This window comes from Oreochromis niloticus, linkage group LG12 (genome assembly GCF_001858045.2).
Source record: "Oreochromis niloticus isolate F11D_XX linkage group LG12, O_niloticus_UMD_NMBU, whole genome shotgun sequence".
NCBI classification, from domain to species: domain Eukaryota; kingdom Metazoa; phylum Chordata; class Actinopteri; order Cichliformes; family Cichlidae; genus Oreochromis; species Oreochromis niloticus.
The window spans coordinates 23,813,786-23,837,309 of NC_031977.2; the positions used below are offsets into that span (position 1 = coordinate 23,813,786).

The 23,524-nt window shown below is 39.3% G+C and overlaps 1 protein-coding gene across 2 annotated transcripts in view; it reads right to left on the reverse strand.

The window, feature by feature from the left end:
* fbxl17 (F-box and leucine-rich repeat protein 17) overlaps positions 1-23,524 on the reverse strand; it is a 222,573-nt gene that overhangs the window by 61,550 nt on the left and 137,499 nt on the right. For both annotated transcript variants that reach the window (XM_003446150.5, XM_005452147.4), the window contains exon 9: positions 10,642-10,718. In XM_003446150.5, the coding sequence (XP_003446198.1) occupies positions 10,642-10,718 (77 nt within the window). The remainder of the gene's footprint in view (positions 1-10,641; positions 10,719-23,524) is intronic.

The following is a 23,524-nucleotide window of genomic DNA, read 5'->3' on the forward strand; positions in this document are numbered from 1 at the left end:
TGCTAGTTTTGTAGAAGAAGGGGTGTGCTCCCTTTCATAGTTACTTTGTTTTTTTTCAGTTGATTGGACAAAAGAAGGCATTTTAAGTCATCACCTTTTCTTGGCAAAACACAAACTAAATTATTTACTGATGAACAAAACCAAACAGATTTTCATTACTGGGTGAAGCAGCTGTTAAGACAGAACAAATGTCAGCATCCTTCAGCAATCAGGTGGTCTTGCCATAAGTCCAGTTTTATGAACTCTTCATTAGGGATGGGTATTGATAAGATTTTCACGATTCCGATTCCATTTTCGATTCTGTTTAACGATTCGATTCTTTATCGATTCTCTTATCGATTCTTTTAAAAAAAAGAGAACACACAGGTCGATTAGCTTAGAACTTTGTTTTATATCTTCTCTTTGAACAAGATAGAAATTTAGGAGTAACATGGCCTTACAAACCCAACAGTGAGACCTTAAGAGATCCACAGCCTACGGCTCTTCAATGGGGTGTCACAGGGTCCCCAGGAAAAAAAATTGTAAATGTAAAACAATAAAATAAATATTCTTCTGTAGCAATAACAAAGTATAACATAAATTATTCTGTAGCAATTACACAAGAATATCCAGTAATGTCCCTGCCGACAATTAAACACATTCACCTACCGAAAATCGGGGCAAATGGGTGCAAGCCTCTGACCACAAACTTAGTCACTGCTCGGTGACATTCGTCTATCCTGGCCTGAAAGGAGACGCTACCGGTAGACTGCAGCGAGAACTGCCAGCATCTGAGCCAGCCAGACTCTGTCTCTCTCATCATGGTCACCTAAATGCAGCGCACAGTAATGGCAGGTTTTGTAATAAGGCAGATCGCGCTAACATAATATGCACTGTTAGTTGATTATTTACCTGCCGCATTAACGGGAGAGGACGTGCAAACGTTACCGCTGCTGCTGGGTTGAGATTCACGAGTCCGGAGCGGAATTAAAAACACGACATTCATTTACGCTTATCGCGTGTTTTGTGAGCAAATGCTTTTGCATATTCGTAGTGTTTCCTCCTTTAAATGAAATATCTACTTTGCAAGTATTGCAAGTTGCCCTGTTGTCATCCGTTCTCGTAAAGTATAACCAAACTTTTTAGCATTTGAGCCGCCATGTTTCCTGCCAGGTAAATGACGCTCCGCAACGTGGTGACGTCATTCGGGGCGACTGGAATTGATAACGGAATCGTTTACAAAAATGGCAAACAATTCCAAGGAATTGAAACAGTGGGAACCGGTTCTCAACAAGAACCGGTTTTCGATACCCATCCCTACTCTTCATAATCCTCGCTGTTTTTCCCCAGTGTGCAGGTACTCTTGCAGAGATACCATGTTGTGAGTTTTATCCTTACCATATAGCCCTTTTCAGACATGGGATACGGTTTGTCTTATAAATATAGCACTCCAGGCAGGCAGGCACGTTAAAGTAATCGAACCACTTAACTAGTTTATTCAGATAAATAAACAAAAGCTGAAAAACAAAAGTTGAAAATGGCCATAAAGTGTTAAAAGAGGCTTGGGCGTGGCAAAGGTTGAGCCAGGAAAAAACAGGGCTTCAACCTGTCAGGGAACTGTCTTGGGAACATGTGTGGCAGCAGACAAGTAAAGACCACGAGAGCCATGGACGGGAGCAGATTGAGGAAGAGGTGAGGTGATCATGACACAAGACAAGAATGGAGTCAGCCGACACTGAGCTACAATTGGCACTGGCTGACCCATGGACTAGAGACATGTCAGTTGTTCTCTTATTGGACGTAAGACCTCAATGACGCTGGGCAGTCATAGAGGTCCTCCTGTGCATTGGTAAGGCACAACATCGGTGGAAGCCGCTGTTTACTGGTGTCTCTAGGGCACGATCCATTGAGCTGCTTCTAAAATTCCCTGCATACTGTTCTTGGTGAAATTAAATAAAGTTCAGCCATGCCAGGGATTTCCTTGAGCTAGATATAACTGTCTCCAGAATGACAATTTCTTTCAGCCTGTGCTTCAAGTCTATTGTGCAATCAAGCTCTGAAGTAAAAAAAATAAATCAAGTTCACCTCTTTGAGTTCCCTCAGATATGCACCCTGACTGGTGACGTCTGCCGGGCCCAGCCTGTTAAAGTTATTCTGTTAGTTTTATCAGAGTTCAAGGAATTGGACTCAATGCAGCACGCCTCACAGACAGACAGGAAGAAAAAAATTATTATATTTTAAATGTATGAAAAAAACTCAAGTGTAAAAACATGGTAACTGACCAGAAAACAGAAGGCACCTTAAGAATCCAAGAACAACGAGGTAACAAAATTTCAAAGACTAGGTAATTACCCCAAAACTAAACACAAACATTAATCAAACATGCAGAGCTGATTTTTACATGTTAAATGTTAAAGAAACATCAGACGCATTAGACAATAATCATTGTTACCATCTACTCCAGTGATTTTCAAACACTTGCTGATCACTGAGCAGTTTGTTTCTCTCAAGTATATAAATGTAAATGCAAATAACTGTATGTGCCTCAATTATAATTACACCACAGTAATTCCTCAAACAACTCATAAGCAAATTTTTGGTGTTCTCTAAAGTGGACTTCAATAAACCTAACAAGCTAAAAAAATGTCTCTGCCAGTGTTTGCACAACACCAAGGCATTAAATAAAAAAGTCTCAGGTTAAAAAATACAGATGTATACTAGCGATCAGGAATATCAAGATTTCTACTCATGCTAAGCTGCACGCCCAGAAACCGTGAAATTTTTCCATACTCGACACACACACACACACACACGCGCACTTCTACATACACTGTGGCGATAAAAACAGACAAAGATTGTCTATTGACTCGCTCCCCTTACCAACCCACATAAATCTGCTGTACTGCTCTGCGCATTTTAATCAGCTGCTCTTAGGGTTACATTATTTACCTACTGAATGCCAGATAGAGGAGCAAACAAGCTATTACACTATCTAAGTTTACATTACATTATGTTTCACAACACTTGGGCATATATGGTGCTGAACAGCTAAAAAAAGAAACATGGAAAACTAATTCTCGGAGCGAAACAGATGTGACAAAGAAAGAAGGAAGAAAAAAATAAGTGATCTAAAGAATAGTCAGCATAACAGCGTTTGATATGGTTACTGTATCCTTCTGAGGTAAGGTCATGCCACATTTAAATACAACTGACAATCCCAGTTAAGCCCTTACAACTTTTCTTTAATGCACTGATCCCAGTGTTATTCTGCAGGTTATGACATGTTAATCAAAACCATAAATTGTGCAGAAAAATAAAATGTTAAACCTGGATTAAGCTTAAAAAGCACAAGAACTTGCGTAACAGTATACCCTTACAGCCTCATCATACGATACAGGGGAAGATAACAATCAGATGTCTTTTCATCGTCAGTAAGATAGTTTCTGTGCTTTCATGCAAAGTAACCTCACCTTGTAAAAAGCACTACAATACTCTAGGGAGTGAGTGGGTATCAAAATTTGCCCAAAGGCAATGAAAACCTGTTAAAAGTACACAAACGCTCACACAAAGGCATGTAAACAAGCACAGAGTTGCAACGATATACACACGCAGCAGTAACGAAGCACGTACAGCAATACTTCACTCCTCCGCTCAAGGGGAGGAGCACGGAAGCCCCATCTATCACCGTTCAGCGTGTTTAGAGTAAAGCACCTCAGATGAAAGCGAGCGCTGAAAGATGAATGGAAATAGCAATAAGAGGGGAAAAGAGGAGGAAGGGGTTTGGTCTTGGAACAGGATTGAAGGCAACCAAAAAAAAAAAAAAAAAAAAAACAGAAAAGGGGAGAAAAATGTGGATGCATGTTGACTATGTGAGAGCTACGAAGGGGGTGATCAAATAAGAGAATAAGACGCTAAAAACTGAATGACAACAATAATCTCACAAGCTGACAGATGGGTAAATACAGATGGACATAACAATGGAATTCACAACTGAGTAGCTCAATCCCTCTTATACAACAACACAACACAATCACAAAAGTCTGGATGATGGGCTGTCACTGTCAAGATTTTTTATTAGGGACAGAAGACACTTCCACATGAAGTATTTCCAAAACATTTATAACAATATCCTTGATTTCTAAGGGGCCACTGCTTTAGAGAAGACGTCAGACGGCTACTCTACATGCACGATTTGCCTCAAATTGACCTGAGCTGGAAGTAAACTGATTTAAACGCTGGGTATTTAATCACGTTTCCATAAATCTTCACTTTAGCTTCCACTTTCTAATAGCAGTGCAAGAAAAAAAAAAAAGAGTTTGTTCTATAATCACCATTTGGCTGAGAAATTCTTAGACTATTCAATATATGAATCACCTAACGCTGTACTGTGTACACAAAAATGAAGAGGACTTTGACTTCCATCTCTCTGAAAGTCTGAAATCATTCCTCCCCCTTCCCAATGTTATACTAGCTCTGCTGGAAGTCCTCTAAAAGCAGACCAAAGCTTCTCCTTTTCTTTCCTCTCACTTGTACACAGTCTCCCACAGGTGTCTCACTCGATCTCGTATTCATACAGATGTACACAGGAGGCCATGACTGACAAAGTAAAGGATCATGGAGAGGTGTGCGGGTGAAGCAGGAGAATTACCATATGTAAGGAAAGGAGGTGCCAAGGTCTCTGTTTCTGTCTTTGGATAAAGCAGGTGGGCTACAAGGGACAAGATAAGCACAGACAGATGCACATGCACTTACAGCGTAGACACACAAGTGAATGCATGCGAATGCAAAACACACACAGCATAAGAACAAAAGGGGCACAAAGGCGATGAGCACAGGAGAGAGAGCAGACGAGGAGGTATCGCTGTCGATCCAGGTGTGTTGAAGATACAGTATGGGCCACTGCCAGTGTATGGGTCAGTCAGATGAGGAAGAAAGTGGTGGTGTAGAGATCTGATTAGCACTGGGAGAGTGGCTAAGGGGGTTTTCTCATCAGGATCAGCTTTCAAACCCATGACATAGTGGTACTTTTAATTCTGCTAGGGAAATGGATAAACCAAGACTTCGCCATTCGTGTGCCTACGGGAATAAAGAACTGAGATGGACTTTTTGCTTTCATAAAGGTGTAATATATAGTTAGGTCCATAAGTATTAAGACGATGACAACTTAGAAAATCTCCATCTTTACACCAAAATCAAACAATCAAGATGTGATCGAAGCGCAGAATTCAAGATGTTTACAAAAGTATTAAATTTACTGTTTAGGAATTACAGCAATTTTAATATATAGTCCACATTTTCAGAGGCTCTAAAATAACTGGATAAACTAAGGGAATTTCAAGTGTAAGGATTGTTTTTCAATGACTGTCTTAATTTACAACAAACAGGCATCACCAAATGTTGGGTTTCCTCCCTTGAGATGCCAGGCCTTTACAGAAGCTGCCTTCAGTTTGTGGGTCTTTCTGGCTTCAGTTTTGTCTTCAGGAACTGAAAAGCATGCTCCACTGGGCTGAGATCAGGTGACTGACTTGGCCATTGAAGAATATCCAGTTTCTTTGCCATGAGAAACTCCTGGGCTGCTTTTGCAGTATGATGTGGGTCATTACCCATTTTCACTAAATGTTGTCTGATCGGTTTTGCGAAATTTGACTGGATCTAAGAACTGTACACTTCAGAATCCATTCAAGTCTAATCTTGCCTTCATGTTCCAGAGCTTAACCAGGTGTTTGCACCTTGCTGTAAACATTCTCTATTTACATTCATGACGACATCTCTTTCTCCTCCAAAGTTTTCTTAATTTTGCCAGATGTTGGGTTTAAAAAAAACCAAGGAAAGAATTCTGTGATCACTGACCGTCTTTCACACTCGTTGGTGTTGCACAGCTGGCGAGTCCTTTCCTTCCATTTTTACATTCCTATTGTAACCTCCTCTCCAATTATAATTTTGACCTCTCAGTCTAAATGATCACTTGCTTCAACATCTCCTTGGACCTCGCATTGAGAGTTCCAGTGCAGAGTTACCAAACGCAAATTCAAAAGCTGGAATTAAATCTTTTTATTTATTTTATCTTTTTATTTGGCCATTCAATACTGACAGGACACGACTAACCTATTAATGAAATTACAGGTCAGTTAATTGTCCATTTGCGTATGGCCTCTGAAAAAGCAGCATTATGTATAAATATGAATGTGACACTTTTGAAAACCAATTAAAGATTAATTCAAGCTGAAAGCCTCCACTTAAATCACATTGAATATTTAATTTAAAATACAAATCATTGTTGCGCAGAGACAAAATTAGAGAAATTATGTTCATTTGCAAAATACTTGGACCTAACTGTGTGTGAATAGTTCTAAAATAAGGTGGGATGTGTTGTCTGTGAGCGACCTGCATTGCTCTATAGTGAGTCACCACACTGTATCTTTCCAGTTGCTAGAAGAAAATGCTTTTTAATATAATCTCTTTTATTAATACTTCCTTTACATTATCTCTAGTGGTTTTAATTGACCCTTCTTTTCTAAAAAATCTAGTAACATGGGAAATTTGTTTCTAGACCCCAGTATCTCCCTCTCAGACTAACTACTTAACCGGATATTTAAACATAATTTTTAAATGTCCCAAAAGTGCCTTTGCAGTCCCAAAAGTCATCAGTGATAAGAGGGCACTTTATAGATAAAGCCTTCTTAGAGGGTCAAGACTCTGAATTGCTTAGAAGGAGCGCAGCCTCGAGTGTTGGTTACACTAAATGTATCCCATGTGTCTTTATGATTACTCAACTCCAAGAACAAGAGAATACTGCAAATGAGTACCAAGGATCAAGGTAACTAACATGCGCAAGTGAATTTAAAACAATTCATTTAACATCAACTTCTTGAGTCACCCATACTATTAAAGGTAAATAAGTTTTACCCAAGATCAACACACATAAAAGCACAACAAGCATCTTGGGGGTTAGCGACAGGGTCTCCGGTTTTTCAGACACTGCCTAAACCCTTTCACTTCCATTGATGAACATCAATGAGTAACACATTTTCTCTTTTCTACTGGCAGCAAGAACTCTCAATGGCCTTTACATAGTGAAATGTAAATCCCAGAACTGTAAAAAGTCTTGCAAGCTTTATATAACACTAAAACAAACCGTGCCTACATGTTTGAAATATGTTTTTCATTTGCTCTTTACTTGCTCCCAAGATTATTTTAACACTGGCAGCGTTGCAGCTGAAAGAATAAGGCTAATATTGAAATAACAATAAGAATAGGAATAAGAATATAAACACATTAATTTAATGAAAGTTATCTTATAAACTTTTTTCTTTGCCAGCTTTCCTTTTTTCCTTTGGCTGCAACAATTGTGTAGCTTTTAGCCTGGATCATATTGTTAAATTTTTCATATTGGTTTAGGATTATAGCTTTCTGGTCGGCGTTAATCCCTTTAAAAGTAACATGAGAACGGCAAAAATGTCTGAAAAGATTGAGAAGACCATGTGTACGAAGACTAAGTATCACACAGAGAAAACCACTTGTAATGCAAGACACAGGAAATCTGAAGAGAACGCTTTAGGATGTTTAATAAAATCTTTCAGTGCCCATTATTTATCATCAATCATAAGTTGTAGGTGTTAGTTGCTGAAAATCACAAACCATATGAAATATGTTAATCAGACAATCCAGGTGTTTAACAAGCCTCTATACTGCTTTGATTGCAACCAAAATGTTATTTAGGCTAATTAGTTTGATGTTCTTTGATGAATGCCACACAAGATTTGGAAGTTATTTTTTCTTCCCTTTCCATGGCACTAACTGGGCTTTCAGTAAGATCATTACCCCAAAATGCTCTATCCTCACTTTTTCCCTTTACTTCCTCTTCCTCACAAAATAATCTCTGAAACCATCTGCACTGGGAGTAAAATTACATATTGCCAGCTTTTCATTTCTGTCATCTAAACCTGTCTTTTTGTCTCCTTTTATATCTGTTTTCAAAGCTCCTATAAAATCACACAGGAAGCAAAAGCTGGGAGGAAAAAACAGAACACTCAAACGTAAGAGGCTTGTGGACATCTCAAATGCACTCACAGAAGCCATTAATAAAAATAATTAGCGCAGAGATGGGCGGAAAAAAACAGGGGCCAGCTTGGCAGATGTAAAATCTCATTTCTGTGATTTAATTTTTCAGAGACTGAAGCAGGAAATCCACCAATCATTGTGTTAGAGTACAGAGCTCTAAGAACAGGCATCTCTATCCTGGGAAGACATAAATGTACACACAAACATAAAAACACACAGACCCTATCAGCAGCCAAAGAGGGCCAGAGGGATCATTAGTGAAGGAAGAAGATCAGATATCGCTAATTCATCTTGGTCAAAAGGATTAGAGACACAAGCAGAGAGAAGGGGATATATACCGGGCGCCTGAGAACATTCCTGGTTTAATGTACTATTGTGATCTTGGAGTCATTAATCAGACACCAGTAGACACACGCCCACATAATGTTTCACTCACTCGCAAATGCAGTTCAGGTTCTAGTTCAGAAAGGTCAAGGTGACTGTTGTTAGTGTAATTCACAGAAATCGTTAGCAAATGGTAGCTCATGTTAGAGATTAACCATTCGAGTCCACAATCTACAACACAAATAATCATGATTATGTCATGGAAGGTTAACGCTTAGTGACGGCAACATTAAGTATTTTCTGTATCATTTGTCCCTACTTTGCAGAGAACAGAGAAAACTGTAGTGGTGTGGTTTGGGGCAGCGTGCAGCCTTCCAAATGTAATCGAAGTAGTTCGGTCAGGAAAAAAGCCAAGAGTCGGAGTAATAAATTGTTGACTGTGGTGTTTCTCCAAGTGCAAAATCAAACAGGAAAAGCCTAAAATCCAATTTATAACAAAATTAAATGGCTTGCCAATGGATCCAAGCATCCTGGATCCATTAAGGCGAGTGGATCGCACATTCCAAGATGTTGTCCTGTGCGTGTTCGGGCTACTCGTTCTTCTGCACACAATAAGCCTGAAATAATTTATTGTTGTTTACGTTCCAAATTTTATGGAAGAAAACCAATCAAACAAGGAGTCAGCCTAGGGTGCCACACTTGTCACTGTTTTACATGTTCACCATTTATAATGAAAAAAGTGTTTTGTGGCCACATGATCCAACAGTAGTGTTGTCATGAATTAAAATCCCCTCAAAGCCCAATGAGTTTCTCTCGACTGTGCTGATAAACTTCAAGCGCTATAGTTCCAGTCTGACACTCAGGTATACTAAAGTTTCATTTTATAGACACTTTAACAACAATTACCAGCTAAAAACAATTCACAGACGTCGAATTTACATCAAGAAAATCAAATGCCAAAGTTCGATAGACTATAGAAAAATCACCATGGTACTAACAAGCAAAACTGAAGAAACAACACTTAAAAGTCAACAGGTGAAAAGCCTAACTATCAAAAAAAAGAACAGACGGCTTGTTATCTTAAGTTTAACACATTTAAGTATCAAAAATAAGAGAACCCCATGTGACAAACAAGCAGAACATCCATTAGTTTATTATCTCATTAGTCCCTTTATGAAATTCTGAACAGGAAATTTGAATAGATGAATTATTCAAACAATAACAAATTAACATAATATAAAAGAAAAAGAAAACAGACAAACCATTGCAGTTGGGAATTATTACAGCTTAAAGTCAAATTAAACTTTCTTTGACGATCAAACTCAGGCTATCATGCGTCACACCAAATATTTATTTGGGGGGGGGGCTTTTGTTACCATACAGATTGTGGGTATTTTGAGCTGCAAATAACATAAGTGGTAAAAACCCTTCAGACTCTGTTAAATCGAGTAACAGTAGATCGGAGAAAGCAGACACCCAAAGAAAATAGTCGGCTGCGCAGCTGGGAGTGTCATTTGTGCAATTTGAAGGGTGCACACATGCACAAACACAACTAAACAGTGCCCCACAAAGAACCAGGATTGCACTCCTGATGCTTCAGTACCGATGAACTCCAACTGTGTATTGTACTGTAGCTGATGAAAGACTCAAATATTCCGCAAAACATATGGCAGAATGGAATCAAGCAGAGAGGCAAGGTAGTGTAAACAAAATAAAAAGAGGAGATGATGCTACAGGGATATAAAAGAGAGATATATCACCTGAGTGTATGCTGAGGATGAAAACACCATGTATGTCCCCCATCAGACAATACAAACAACTCTAATCCACCAACACAAGTAAATGTATAAAAATCCTGCTAAGAGTAGCCTTTTCATACCTCATATAATGTGCTCTGAAAGACTATTTCTCCAGAAAGCACAATATTTAACCTCTCATATAAGAATTCACAAAAGTCAGCCTTCAAGTAACCGCCACATGGTTTGACATTGACTGGCCTGCTGAGTAATGCTTCTCGGTTTATTTAAAGAGTTTACTTAAAGGTAAATCTCTGGTAAAACTCTAGTGTGGGTAAATGTGCAGAAGAGCTCCAGCTAACACTGCTTTCTTCTGCTTGAAACTTTTCAATAATATTTTCACTGTTTACAAGTCTCATAAGAGGAAAGCTGTAAAATCAAATGAGTCCTGAATCACAGTGGTGAATGTGGGCAATAATGGAAATGATGATAATGTTGGCGGTTGACTGCAACAAAGGGACAGTGATTGAAAGTATCCTACCGTGGTCTGTAATTTTACAAGACACGAGATAGAGCTCCTTCAAACTTCTCCCCTCCTTGGCAATGATTTCCACACACCTACAAAAGACACAGAAAAACAATAAATGTTTAAAACATCACCAGAAGCATCTGCGTCGTGTATATTGTGTTTCAATATTCCTTGATGGCAACGCTGCAATGCAATGCGCACACCTCCTCGATTATGCACACACACACACGGGCACGTCGGATTATTCCACAGTAAAGGTTAAACGGCACTGCTGCAGGGTCATCTTTCAACACACATATTAATAATTAAATACCCGATCTGATTAAAGAAGTATGCATCAACATAGCCAGAGTGTATGTGTGAATATGTGCATGTGCGTGCCTCTCATACACACATTAGTTGTAGGCCTGCTCACTTCAAAGAGGCATATCTGCATTCAGTCCACTGTCTGATCCCGAAGGACCGACACAGTGTGTGTGTGTGTGAGAGTGTGAGAGTGTGTGTGTGTGTGTGTGTGTGTGATAGAGAGAGAGCATACACTAGAGAGTGCCATGGGGAAGATCAGAGTATCTGTATCAAATGATTCTCTTTAAATGCCTCTAATGAGAGTAGTGCGTGCAACAAGTAGATTTTGATCAACGCATTTGACCCATTAACCTTCAGGAGAAAATGTTTTGATCTTTACGCTGGTGTTCTTTCATGAAAATTTATGAGACAAAACAGACTAGAAGCGCATACACATGCATACTGTACAGCTCTCGTGTGTGAAAACAGAGGTGGGAGAGAAATCGTGATGTTCAGCTGACTGTTGCAGGTGAGTTTCAAATCTCAAACACAGAAGTACTATTGAGGGATTTTTTTCCACTTTTGCAGTGCGCTCTGTAAGAATCTGCTTCACACAAATCTGAACTGGCGACTGGAGGTTACTCCAAAATGCACTGCCTGTATTAACTCACTATCTGGATGGCTTCTCTCAACGAAAGTCCCGGAGCATGAGTGAGAATTTGAGATTTTTTTCTTTTGTGCTGTTTATGGCACCTCTTTAATATCTAGCGAAAAGGACTTAAAATACAATAACGGCTTGCTTAAGATGGATTTCTTTTGTTTTTTTCTGCAAGAAGAATTTAAGGTTGCCCGGTTCATGGATTTCATTTGATGTGTGATATATATCACACCAAACTAACCAAGGCGTAAACAGGTACTAGAGAGAGAAGTTAAAATGTGTGTTATATTTTTGAAATTCTTATTTCTGAGTGGAGCCAAAGCTGTTAAAATGTGTACTGACCCATCTTCTTTAGTTCACTGGACTGCATCTTTATATTTTGCCTTTTCTATTAAATTTTTGTTGCAGCGGTCCTGTGAGTCTCTCCATGTTATCAGGTTGTCCTTTCACCCACTTTTTCACTGTCACTTCGCATCTCTGCCTGTTTATTTTCCTCTTTTCCTCTCTGCTTCTTACTTCATCCCACCTTTCTTGCTTTGTATAGCTACTCTTCTGTATCTCTGTCTGTGGCCTACTGTGTGATGGGGATAAAAGAAAACACAGAGAAGACCTGTTGAAATTGGCAATTCCTGTCTCAAGATTGTGCTGTGGCCAGCCTTAGATTAGAATCAGTTACCGCGGGGTCACAATATCATGCTGTTTGTCGGGGAGCTACAGTATTAGACCTGCTAATAAATTAATGTACTGGGAAGAGCTGGCGAGGAAACGGATAAAAAAGAAAGCAGCAATTGAGGGACTGCGACAAAGGCCGAGGCGAAGTGCGTCCTCTGGGAGCTTGTTACACTGTGCCCAGGTCCCCAGGGTTAGAGCAAAAGCAATTAGATCAGACATCAATGAACGTGGGAGGGAGCAGGGAGAGTAACTACAGCAGGAAACAGTAAGTAGAAATCTCTGTACAGTAGTCGAAGGGCTACATCATGGGAGACTGACAGATCTAAGCAAGTGGGGGAGAAAGAGAAGAAAGACTAAGAGGCCATTAACAAGGCCTGAGTGAGGTGAAATGACAGGAGGTGGGATCGAAAAGAAGACCAAGCAAAACGAAGCAGAGGTGCACGAAGTGATAACCAAGACATGGTTCACGCAACCTGGATGGGCTTCAAGATGCATAAACACCACACAAACACCACAAAGGTCAGCTAACATTAGCAATCTGATCCTTTTGAACAGCGTACAGACTCCCATAGCTAAAACCCCTCAATGGATATAGTGTTCATGTTTTGACAGAGCACAGGAGCCAATCAGCATGAGTCAGTTGCAGTGATGCAAGCACACAAGTGACGTTCATAACAGTTTTAAGTGAGTGGCAGGCATACCTACACATTATTATAGTAAAGATGCAGGTGATTTTTTAAAAGATTGCTTTCTTTTAAAGGCCCCAGGGGGTCAAGCCTAAGTTCTCTGATCTGCAGAGTGTGACAGGACACTACTGGTGGCTTCAAAGCCTTTCTCCAGCATTGCCCATCTTACTCTTAGTTGTTTATGCAGAAACATGAAAGTGAGAAAGCTGAGGTGCTGGCACAGAAAAGACCACTTTGTTGGTACGGAGGGCTAAAAATGGATTACTCGTATCAAGGGTTATGGAAGTGAAGCTGTCAGAACTGGGACGACATGATAAATATTTGTATTTAGCTGTGTTCCTATTTGCTTGAAGATAGAGTAAAAGTTTTTAGGGAAAGCTGGTTTTATCTGAATTTCCTTAAGAGTTCGTAAGTGCACTTATTCTTGTTCTTGGCTTACTATAACCATAGACTTAATGAGCATGGCATTTGAGAGATCGTGTCAGCACTCTAAACGAATTCATAGTGTGATGAAATGCATGCAAATTAGAAGGAAATTCATAAGGAAATCTTCTTTTTACACATTGTTTAGCAGCAAAGTCACCAAGGTTGGCTTTTATCAGATTTGACTGGTGATTCTCTGACCACTGGTATGTATTCTTGTATGTATTCATTTAGATAAGAGCTCAAAATAATAACTGCCTGATAATGCTGGAAGGATGCTAAATGATACGGCCTTCTTGCATAAGGATATTGGTAAAACATGTGGATGCAAGCATGAAGCAGAGCAAGACAAGATCATTGTTGTTGATCAAGGTTGTTGAGAAACTACTGGTAATACTGAAATGGGGAGGAAGTTGGGGTGGAGAAGAGGAAAAGAAAATGACAATGATTAAAGAAGTTTTAGAAAGAAAAACATTAGAAAGACAGAAAGGTGGTGGATATGATGAGGAAAGCAGACAATAGATGTAGAGGTTAGTTGTTGACAGAATGACACAGCTGATGTCAGATGAAGGATTAAGAAAAGCAGTTTGAAACAGAGGTGGACTGATGAAGTGACAGACAAATCTGGTGATGCGGTGATGATAAAACAGTGTAAGAGGCAAGAAGAGAAATATCACTGAAGAAGAAAATCAAGGAGTAGAAATGATAAGCTAGAAGATAATGAAACTGTGTCAGAATAATGGAGAGGAAAGAATCAGGAAACTGTGAAAAACAAAAAAAATGTTTTACTTTGTACTAAATTACTGAGGCAATGATAAGTGAAGAAGAAGCAGACAGACAATGATTCACCCACAGTTGTTAACCACTTATTCAACAAGAGCTGCAGAGGGCTTAAGCCGAACCCAGCTGATGTTGCGTGAGAGGCAGGGTAGATTCTGGACACGATGCTCGTCCATCACAAACAGCTCATGCCCTCATGCACACCTATAGCCAATCAAATGAAAGCATGTGTTTGGATGCTAGGAGGAAATGCAGGCCGGATTCAAGAGAACTTGCAAACTCCATACAGAAAGACTTGAGTAAATTGTAAATGGAACGGTACTTTTCTAGTACTTTTCTACTCTATTTGAGCACTTAAATGCTTTTTTGCTACGAGCCTCATTCACACATTCGATGATGCGCTTTTTTCTTCGACTAAGCATTTTTATACACTTACAGTCACACTCCAAGGGCCATAGTGCTAACCGCTGTACTTGTGTACCATGAAATGATGAAGATTTTTAAAAATGAAAAAAAAAGAAAAGAAAAGAAAGGAAAGCACCAGAAGAAAAGGAGTATGACGCTCAAGCATCTTGTATATCGTACAGTTATGCAGCTAGCTAATACACAGCTCCAGGCTATCTGTTCCAATAAAATGACAATAAAATGGTTTCTATGACAACTAAGTACCGCATGTGTACACGAGTAGTGAGGGGATAAAGGACCAAAGCAAGTGAGTCTCATCAGGGGTCATCTTGTGGTTATTGTCTCTGTAATGCCAGCACAAACAGCTAGAGGTAAACAATTAAAGTGTCCCTCCTTTCTTCATCTTGTTTTTACAGTTAAACCTCAACAGGATCTAACTGTGTGGTTCAGTGCTTGGCGTACCGGGGAATTGTTAAAATGTATCATTCGTAAAAGCAAAGTCAGATGCAAAATTTCTATCTGAACTGAATTACTAAATCCATACCACTGGACCTGAAGGAGCAGTGGTATGGATTACTCTAACTCTAAAACATTTATATATATAACTGTGTTTCCAAGACAGCTAATGCCGCCTGCCAAAGAATGCAGCCTTTCTTCGACTCTAAAATCATAGTTTAAAAAAAATGTAAAAAGTTGTTTTTAATGAATACAGCACATCTGTTACCTGAAAGAAAGAAAAATGTTATTATCCCATTACTGAGCCGATATGTAGAACTCTCGATACTCTCAACGGTAAATAAACAATTTAATTATTTCTCTGAAAACTTAAAGCTCTAGATGGAGCTATATTTTTTTTATGCCATCAGGTAAAATATATATTTTGCTCATACTTATTCACGCTTCCCTTGGTATTTTTTCAGAGAGAAATTTTTTTTCTAGGATCCATAAATGTAAATAAGACCCAAAGGTTTGACAGGCTATGGAGTACAGATTACGATGAAAATACTATATATATATATATATATATATATGCAATTTTTATCTTGGAATTAAATTTGCTCAACCATATTTCCCCAACTTGCTCGCTACCACTGCAAAGCTGCATTCAGTACATAACTCACTGAAAAAAATTAACACAAAATTAGATTTTAAACGCTACTGTGTGATGGGTGAGCAGTATTGACTTCTAAAAAAACAAGTTCATAAAAAGATTCTAATCCATCCCATTAAAGGTGTTATTTACAGGGACTACATTTAATTATTATGATGTGTTAGGAAGTGGGTTTTTTTTTTTTTAAATCCCAGAGAAGCACTTTAATAACTAAAGCAAAATAGTAGAACTGAATTTTAAGAGGTAATAAATCATATCAATAGTGTACAAAATTTTAGGAAAATGGACTTTGAAGTCAAAGCCAAATCACTGAGGCAGGTTTTTCATTAGTTTTATCCAAATGGTTTATTAAGAAATCAAAGCTGAAAAAAATAGGAAAGTACATAACCTGGTATATGGTCATACTGCAGCCCTGACTATTGTTAAAAACATAGAAAACTCCAAAGGATGAGCACCTAGAAAAACACCAGCCAACCAGCACTGTGCCTAAGGACAAGCGGCCTTTGACTGTATTTCATGTGTGTGCACATGCTTGTGTGTTTTGTCGTATAATCAGAGTTTAAGCCTTGACAAAGCCTAGAGATCAGCCCTTAATACTGGCTCACTGTTTGATCAAACTTAATCTCTCCTATGAGCATGTTGCCATGGTCATTCTCAAATTAGATAACCACAATGCTTATTTAAGATTTATGTCTCTATGCCACATGCTAATTTTTGTTATTTTGTATTTCTGTTGTTAGCTTAGTTTCCATCAAGTAACTGAAAATTAATCCAAACTGAAAATTATAGAGTGTTTTTAGTTACACAACTGTTATTAGTGTCACATCCTTCACTAAGAATTTAAAGCATGTTTTTGTAAGTATGCAGCATTTTTAATTCAACACTCCACTGGTTTCTATTTCTTTAAAATAGGGTAATTTGTCTGTGAAGAATCCTGTGGGCGACTTTCTAACACACCCAGTCTAACCACCTTATTAGGCAACATCCATACACACACAGGGCCTACAGCAAGAAAAAAGTGGGGATAAAGCAAGTGATGGACAACTTTGTGTGTGTGTTGTGTGCGCATGTGTGTGTTTGTATCATTACACAGTGAGTTGTTTGCGCTTGTGCAATTCATGCATATGTCTCTCAGAGGTGAAGCTAATCTTCTTTCATGCAGCACAGCCAGAGGTATCCGAGCAGACAGGCAGCAAGAGGAAGAATAGTAACAATACTTGAGAGAAACAGAGGTCCATATTTATCACAAAGACTGCAGACAGTCTTGCAGCCAAGCAACATGTGTAGTGTTTCTCTTTAGCTAGCCGATCACAATGGAGCAGGAACAAAGACACGGCTGGGAGAATGGCTGTAGGTAGGTACACTAGCACAGAGTCGACCAATACAAGCCCTCGTCTCATCCCGTTCCTCACACAACCCACAATTACACGGCTGTCTATACTCACAAAAGAAGCAGGGAAATAGAAATGGCAGATTTTCCAAAGAAGAGTGTGAAAAAGAAAAAAAAGGAGAAAAAAACCTAAGCATCAAATGTATAAAGAAAAGCAGCTGAAGGTCTAGGGAGAGGTTGAAAACATAAAAAGTAGGAGAAGGAGGAGGTAGCACGGGTGACAGACAAGACTTCAGACTTCCACGGCTGTCTTTAGACTTAATGAAATTGAAGGGCGGAGCAGCAAAGAGGAGGAGAGTGAGGCAAGACATGGTATATACTTGTGTGGAGAACGCTCTTGCAAAATTATTCTTGCTGTAAATTTTCTTTATATCACCAATAAATCCATAAGCACGAGCAAGGAAGCAGAGTTCTGCTTCCACAGGCGATGTGCAGCATTGAGTTTCTGGAATCCTCTATGCACAAAAAAAAAAAAAAAAAAAGCAAAAAACTTTTATTATGTTTTTTTCATTGGGTTAGGATAAATTGGTTCAAAGATATCCAATAACTTAAAAGAGCTCTTTAGTAAGCAAATACCTCATATTGAGGAAAGGCAACAACAATCTTAAAATGAAGCAATTCAAATTTTATTGAAAATGTTCACTGCTTTTGAAGAGCTGATTTAATATGTGCAGACTGTTCTGTTGCTTAGGCTTCAGTCACACTACAGTTTTAGCTGTCTACAAGCAGTTTGTTTGCAAGATGATTCTGCACAGCTTTGTTACAGGTAACCTGTCTCAGTCCAACTCAGACGGGCTGCAATCACTCCCAAAGTGTTTGGCAAAGATTTGCAATTAAGGTGTGCCATCTAATTTATGAAAACCAAACAGACTGCCAATAATCTGCCAACAATTTGTAATCAGTCTAAGTAAGCTGAGCTCCAACTTAACTACATTACTAAGTTATTAAGGTTTGCAGCATGAAATTTACTGCAAACTACGGTAAATTTAACACTGAAAAGCGTACCTTATTTTGCACCCAATGTGTGCAGCTGTTGCCTCTACGTTAGCAAATCAGGTACAAGTGGATGGCTCAAAGCAGTACCAAAAGTTTGGCTCTATCCTGTAGCTCTTTACTCAGTCTCATGTGTTTAATGTTTACAGCAGAGTGCAACATACTTCTGTGCTGTAATAATATTGGTATTATTGCAGCCCTGGTATTACTGAAGTCCCGATGCAAGACATACAAAGATAGGTCTTTTTTTCCTGTTTTACAGTGAGCAGATCAGTACACACTAAAAACATATCTCCCCATCTTTTCTCAGCAGTGCGCACACACAGAGCAACAATCATGCGTCTTTCTTTTACTTTACCACAATAGTGACTTTTACATATGTCTGTCAAAATGCATCGAACAGGACTGTGTTAAGGTGTTAGTCAAATATTCACAATATTCCAAACTGTATGCTTTCTTCTTCAGAAACTGCAATCAAGTGCAAACAAAAAAAACAAACAATTGCAGCTCTATACGCCTCAGCATCTTCGCAATTTAAAAAGGCAGCTGCCATGTCGTCCTTTTGTCTCATCATCATTCTCATCATGTGGTAACATCCCTTAGGTTTTCTGCTAGAATTAGTCGATTCTCTCGTGGTCTACAATGCAAAAACACACACCTGGCTGCTTAATGTTTTTGCACCACAAGCTACAAAAAAAAAAAAAAAAGAAGCTTTCTGTGGTCAAGTGTTTCACACGGCCAAGCCCATCTCTATTTCTTTTTGACAGCTTTTGCAGTCTCAATGAAAGCCTGTTCTGACCTCCGTGAAACCTAAGGGAATAAAATCTATATTATATAACATTATATTATATAACATTACATCTATCTATGAGCCATGCAAACCATTTGCAATGACCACAAAGTGTTGCATTTCTTAAAACAATACGAAACACAAACAGCACCACTTTATGTGAGTGCTGCCCATACAGTTTATTCATGTGTGTTATTTTAAATGACCAGCAGGACATTCAAAGTTACAAACACTGACACCTGCTTTGACAAGAAGTGGAGAGAAAGCCTATGCTTACTTTATGCAACTTACTTGGTTACTGTATAACGCCAGCAGGCTCTGTTTCTGATACATCTGAACCTTGTAAAAGCCCATCCACATCAGCTAACCCGAATCATCTGTTAGCACAACTCCTCAAAGTCTCTCGATACTCTTTTTCCTTTGTTTTTCTTTTCTCCCCTTTAATGGATCGACACTGATCTCAAACTTGATACGCGGATACAATTGTGTCTATTTGTGTGCATTCGGTGTACGTGTGTTTAAGTTCAAGCAGTCTGAATCAGAGTCTGCTTCAACAATTAGGGCCTGGATGATTTCCCAGGCTAGCCTGCCATACCCACTGCTCTGATGAGAATCACATTCCTATTGTGTTCCACTACAGTTAATCATGTTTTCAAACGACTCAACAAAACGGTAGAGCATTCCAGCAGGTTGTCATCGGCCTGCTCAAGAATGTGCCGATGGGGTCATAACTGGAGCCATAAATGCCCATCAATCTCATCTTTCCTCCACAACCTGTGCTTTTTTTGGTTTGTCTGGGAAAGCAAAGCCAGGACTAAAACACCCTTTTTAAGCCAACTAACAGAAAGGAGAAACATAAAGACCTCTGTGCCCCTGTCTTCTCTTATGAAGCCTGCTATTTAAATGAACATTTTCTCCAGCTGTAATCGCAGGCTAAAAAAAAAAAAGTTTCCACAGTAAGTGGTAGAAGTTACAGTAAAGAGACACAGTCCTGCTCTGAGTAAATAACAATTTGGCAGTTTGGGTAATAAAACTGAATTCAAAACTGCATCAGACTTTCATTGACATTTGATATAAATTCAACCGTAAACTCATGGACGACAATCCCCAAGAACAAGTGTCACTTACAAACTGGTCCGTATTTCCATCAGAAACTAGAGTGAAAAAGCCAACTAAGCACTTTGTGAGGTTAAGTGGCAGTTATTCACTTGAAGTTCATCCAAATGGACAGCCTGTTGCCTTGCCAACACTGACGGGCCTCCGTGATGCACATGCACAAACAGTATTTTAAAGCCGCTTTTCGGTTGCCAGCAGAAACCAAACTGGGCTGACATCACTCACGCATCTTTCCACACTTCCTCTGCTACTCCTTCCTCCTCTCTCTTGCACCTAAGTAGTTTCCCTGAGGACATGCAAGTGAGATACTCACCTGTAAATGAATAACCGGGTTCTGTAAAGCAATGCCATGCCCCTATCTGCCTCCACAGTCAACCCACTGCAGCCATAACACAATAAATAACCCAGGAGAAGATGAGCACTGCCCCGTGGCAGATGGTGATAACACTTACAGCCTCAGGTCTGAGCTGACACAGTGGCGTGCTGCCTGTGTGTCTGAGTGAGAGAAGGTTGGTGAATCTCTGCCCATGTGAGACGATCAGTTAAGACAGAGATGGTTGCCCATGATAGATGTCACTGTGGGGAATAAAAGTAGTGGATGCATCTGCTTTCCCACAGACTATTTATTCATTCGGTCAGCTTGAAGAAGAGAAAATTGGTTAAAAAAATCTCAGTATGCTACTGTATGTGTATGCGTTTGTACTACACCATCCAAATCATGTAAGACGTGTGTGGGGGGGTGGGGGGTGTTTCCTGTTAAATGTAGTAAACCGTAAAAATTCAACTCTGCTAAAATGAAAAATAGCCTTTTTATCATTAAATGACCTTTGCTAATTAATTACTAATTAATGAAATTGTAATCAATTTAATTATAAAATGCACTGACAGAACGTAAGTAGTTGTGGTGACCACTTTCGATCCCAAGGAAATTGCATAGATTGATCGGTAACAGGTAACAATTGTGGTCCAATTCAGATTGACTGCAATTACACTCACACACATTGGAGAAGGTTTGCAAATGATTACCTTCTAATTTATAATAGGAGACAGATTGATAACACAATCCGAGATCCTGTGCATTGTTCAGTGCAACTCACCTATAATGAAATGGTTTGGCTAAAGGGGACTTGACTCTACTGGTTGCATTCTGGTAATAATCCCATATAAAAGCAACAGAATATTGTTTCAGGCCTTCGAGTACCACTATTTATGGAGGAATTTCTGAATTTACGTTTTCATTTTTGCCAGTTAATTAACCACATTTAATTGCGCTATTATAACAAAGAGACTGCATGTAAGTGCCAACCTGACCGATTCAATCGTAAACTAATAGCAAACTGACTCCGTCTTAATGCACCAAGGTTGCTTTGAAGATGCCGACAAGCGGTCGCAGATCTGATACCGTTTTTAAAGGCAACAAGGTTGTTAGTTCATTGCACGTGGTCACAATAATTTTGGTCGTGTCATGGTTTCTCTTGTGTGTTGTGTTGTGTTGCTAAACATGTTATCTATCAGTCTCTACTGTAGAGACACTGGTAGAGTTGTCCCTTTGTGGGAAGTTAACCTGGGTGTATTCGCATTTATTTTTTTATTTGTATTTCATGAGACATCTTGTTTGTTTTTATGGATCTCTGAAAGAAAAAGTTTGATTGACTCAAATATTAATAGAAATTACTGAATCAGAACATTTTTTTTTCTTTTTCTGACATTAAAGCAGGTCCCTATTTCTTTGAAATGCTGTCCAAAAGCACACAATAACATTTCACTATGATTAAATGCGATTTCTCCTGCAGAGATAATACAACCAATAAGTACTAGCTAATAACAGAATCTTGTTTCAGGCTCTGAAGAAAATAGCCAGTCTGACTTTGATAAATTGAGGTGAGCGTGCCCCTTAGGGCTGCATATCATAACTCTTCTGCTCCATGTCCACATGCAGAGAGAGGTGAACTATTACGATGTTTACCAATACGCCTGACACAGTGGCACACAGTATACACCCTCCGCCAACTCAGCCAAAGCTAATTGCTCTGCACTTTGATTACTGCCATCTGTTTTAATGAGAGCTTATCAACCCATTCTTTCCTGCCCGTTTTCTCTGTCAAACACATGCAAACACGACAAACACATGCATGAGTGTGTGCGCGCCACATGGGCACATGTCCGCACACAGACAGGAGAACAATACTGTGTGCCATGTTCGTGATGGTGGCAGGAAATTGGAGGGTGTTCATTAGGCTAATGGATATGAAGAGGAAAGGAGAAGGGGAATGTGTGTCTGGGGGGTGGTGTGGGGGGGTGAAGAGCAAGAAGGCCACTGAATTTAACAACAACAAATTCTGTACAATGGTCCAACAAGTCATACTGCAGTATGTAATTTTCTTGCTACTATGATAGAGAGACGAATACTTCAATTACACGAAATGGCTTTAATTACGGTGAATTTGCCTCATAAGCCGACTCCTGTTGAGAACAAATGAGCTGTTACATTTTTGGTGCTAGTGCTCACTGCTCCTGCAGCTTGGCTGGATGGACTCGGCTTCATTACGATCACTGGTTTACCCGCACACACACCAAGATGACAAAGCCTAATCAATGGACTCACACTGCTCTAAAGACTCTGGAAGAGGAGAAACAGTAGATGCCGAACTGGACAGGGTTGCTGATCGATGGTGAAAATGGCTTCTGCGATCCTTTGAACACATTCAGCACACTTCTGTCACCTAGGATGTTCAGTAGATTTTCCTTGAAACTTACAAAACATTATATTTTCCCACTGACAGTGAACAATGTGAGCAGAATATGCTATGACAGGCTGCGCATCACAGAGCGCACACAAGAATACTGTACTTAAACTGAGGGAGACGAGAAAAGAGAGAACACCAAAAAGGGAGGAGTGTGCATTAGAGGGCTCGAGCATGACAACCGCATTACAACCACAAATATGCCAGATCACATCAATACACTGTGCCTCATCATTTTACGAGACGCTGCTTGTCCATGAAACTACTTCAACATGTCTAGTAAAACAATCATCAATACCACACACACACACACACAAAACTGCTGCTGAATACTGCTGTTGTGCCAGGAAAACAAAGCCCCAAATAATTCCAAGATGAAGTTACAAAACAGCAATAAGAGATTATGCAAAACAATAATCTGTATCTCTTCATTTTTTTAAAATTAAACCTGAAGTTGTGCCTCATCCTGGCAACATTAATGCCAGACTTTTGGTCTCTGACTTGATTTGTGGAGAGTTCACATTGACCTGATCATGACCCCCATGACCCAGGGCACCATCTTTGGACTAAGATGAGCAAAACTAAGAGAAAACTGAAAAGCAGCAGTACTGTCTTACAAACTGTACTCACTCTAAGCTACAAGTTTCCAGACAAACTTGCTGACAGCAAAAGCAGGCGGTCCGAGGATTCCTCTCACTTTCTTTTTACACCCTAACACCTACACCTACAGGATAATATCACTGAATTGTCCTCTTTGATTTACAGCGCAAATTGCTTTCGCATTCCCTTGGTGTTATAATATTAAAGTATCACCTCTTACCAATAAAACGTACGTGTCACAC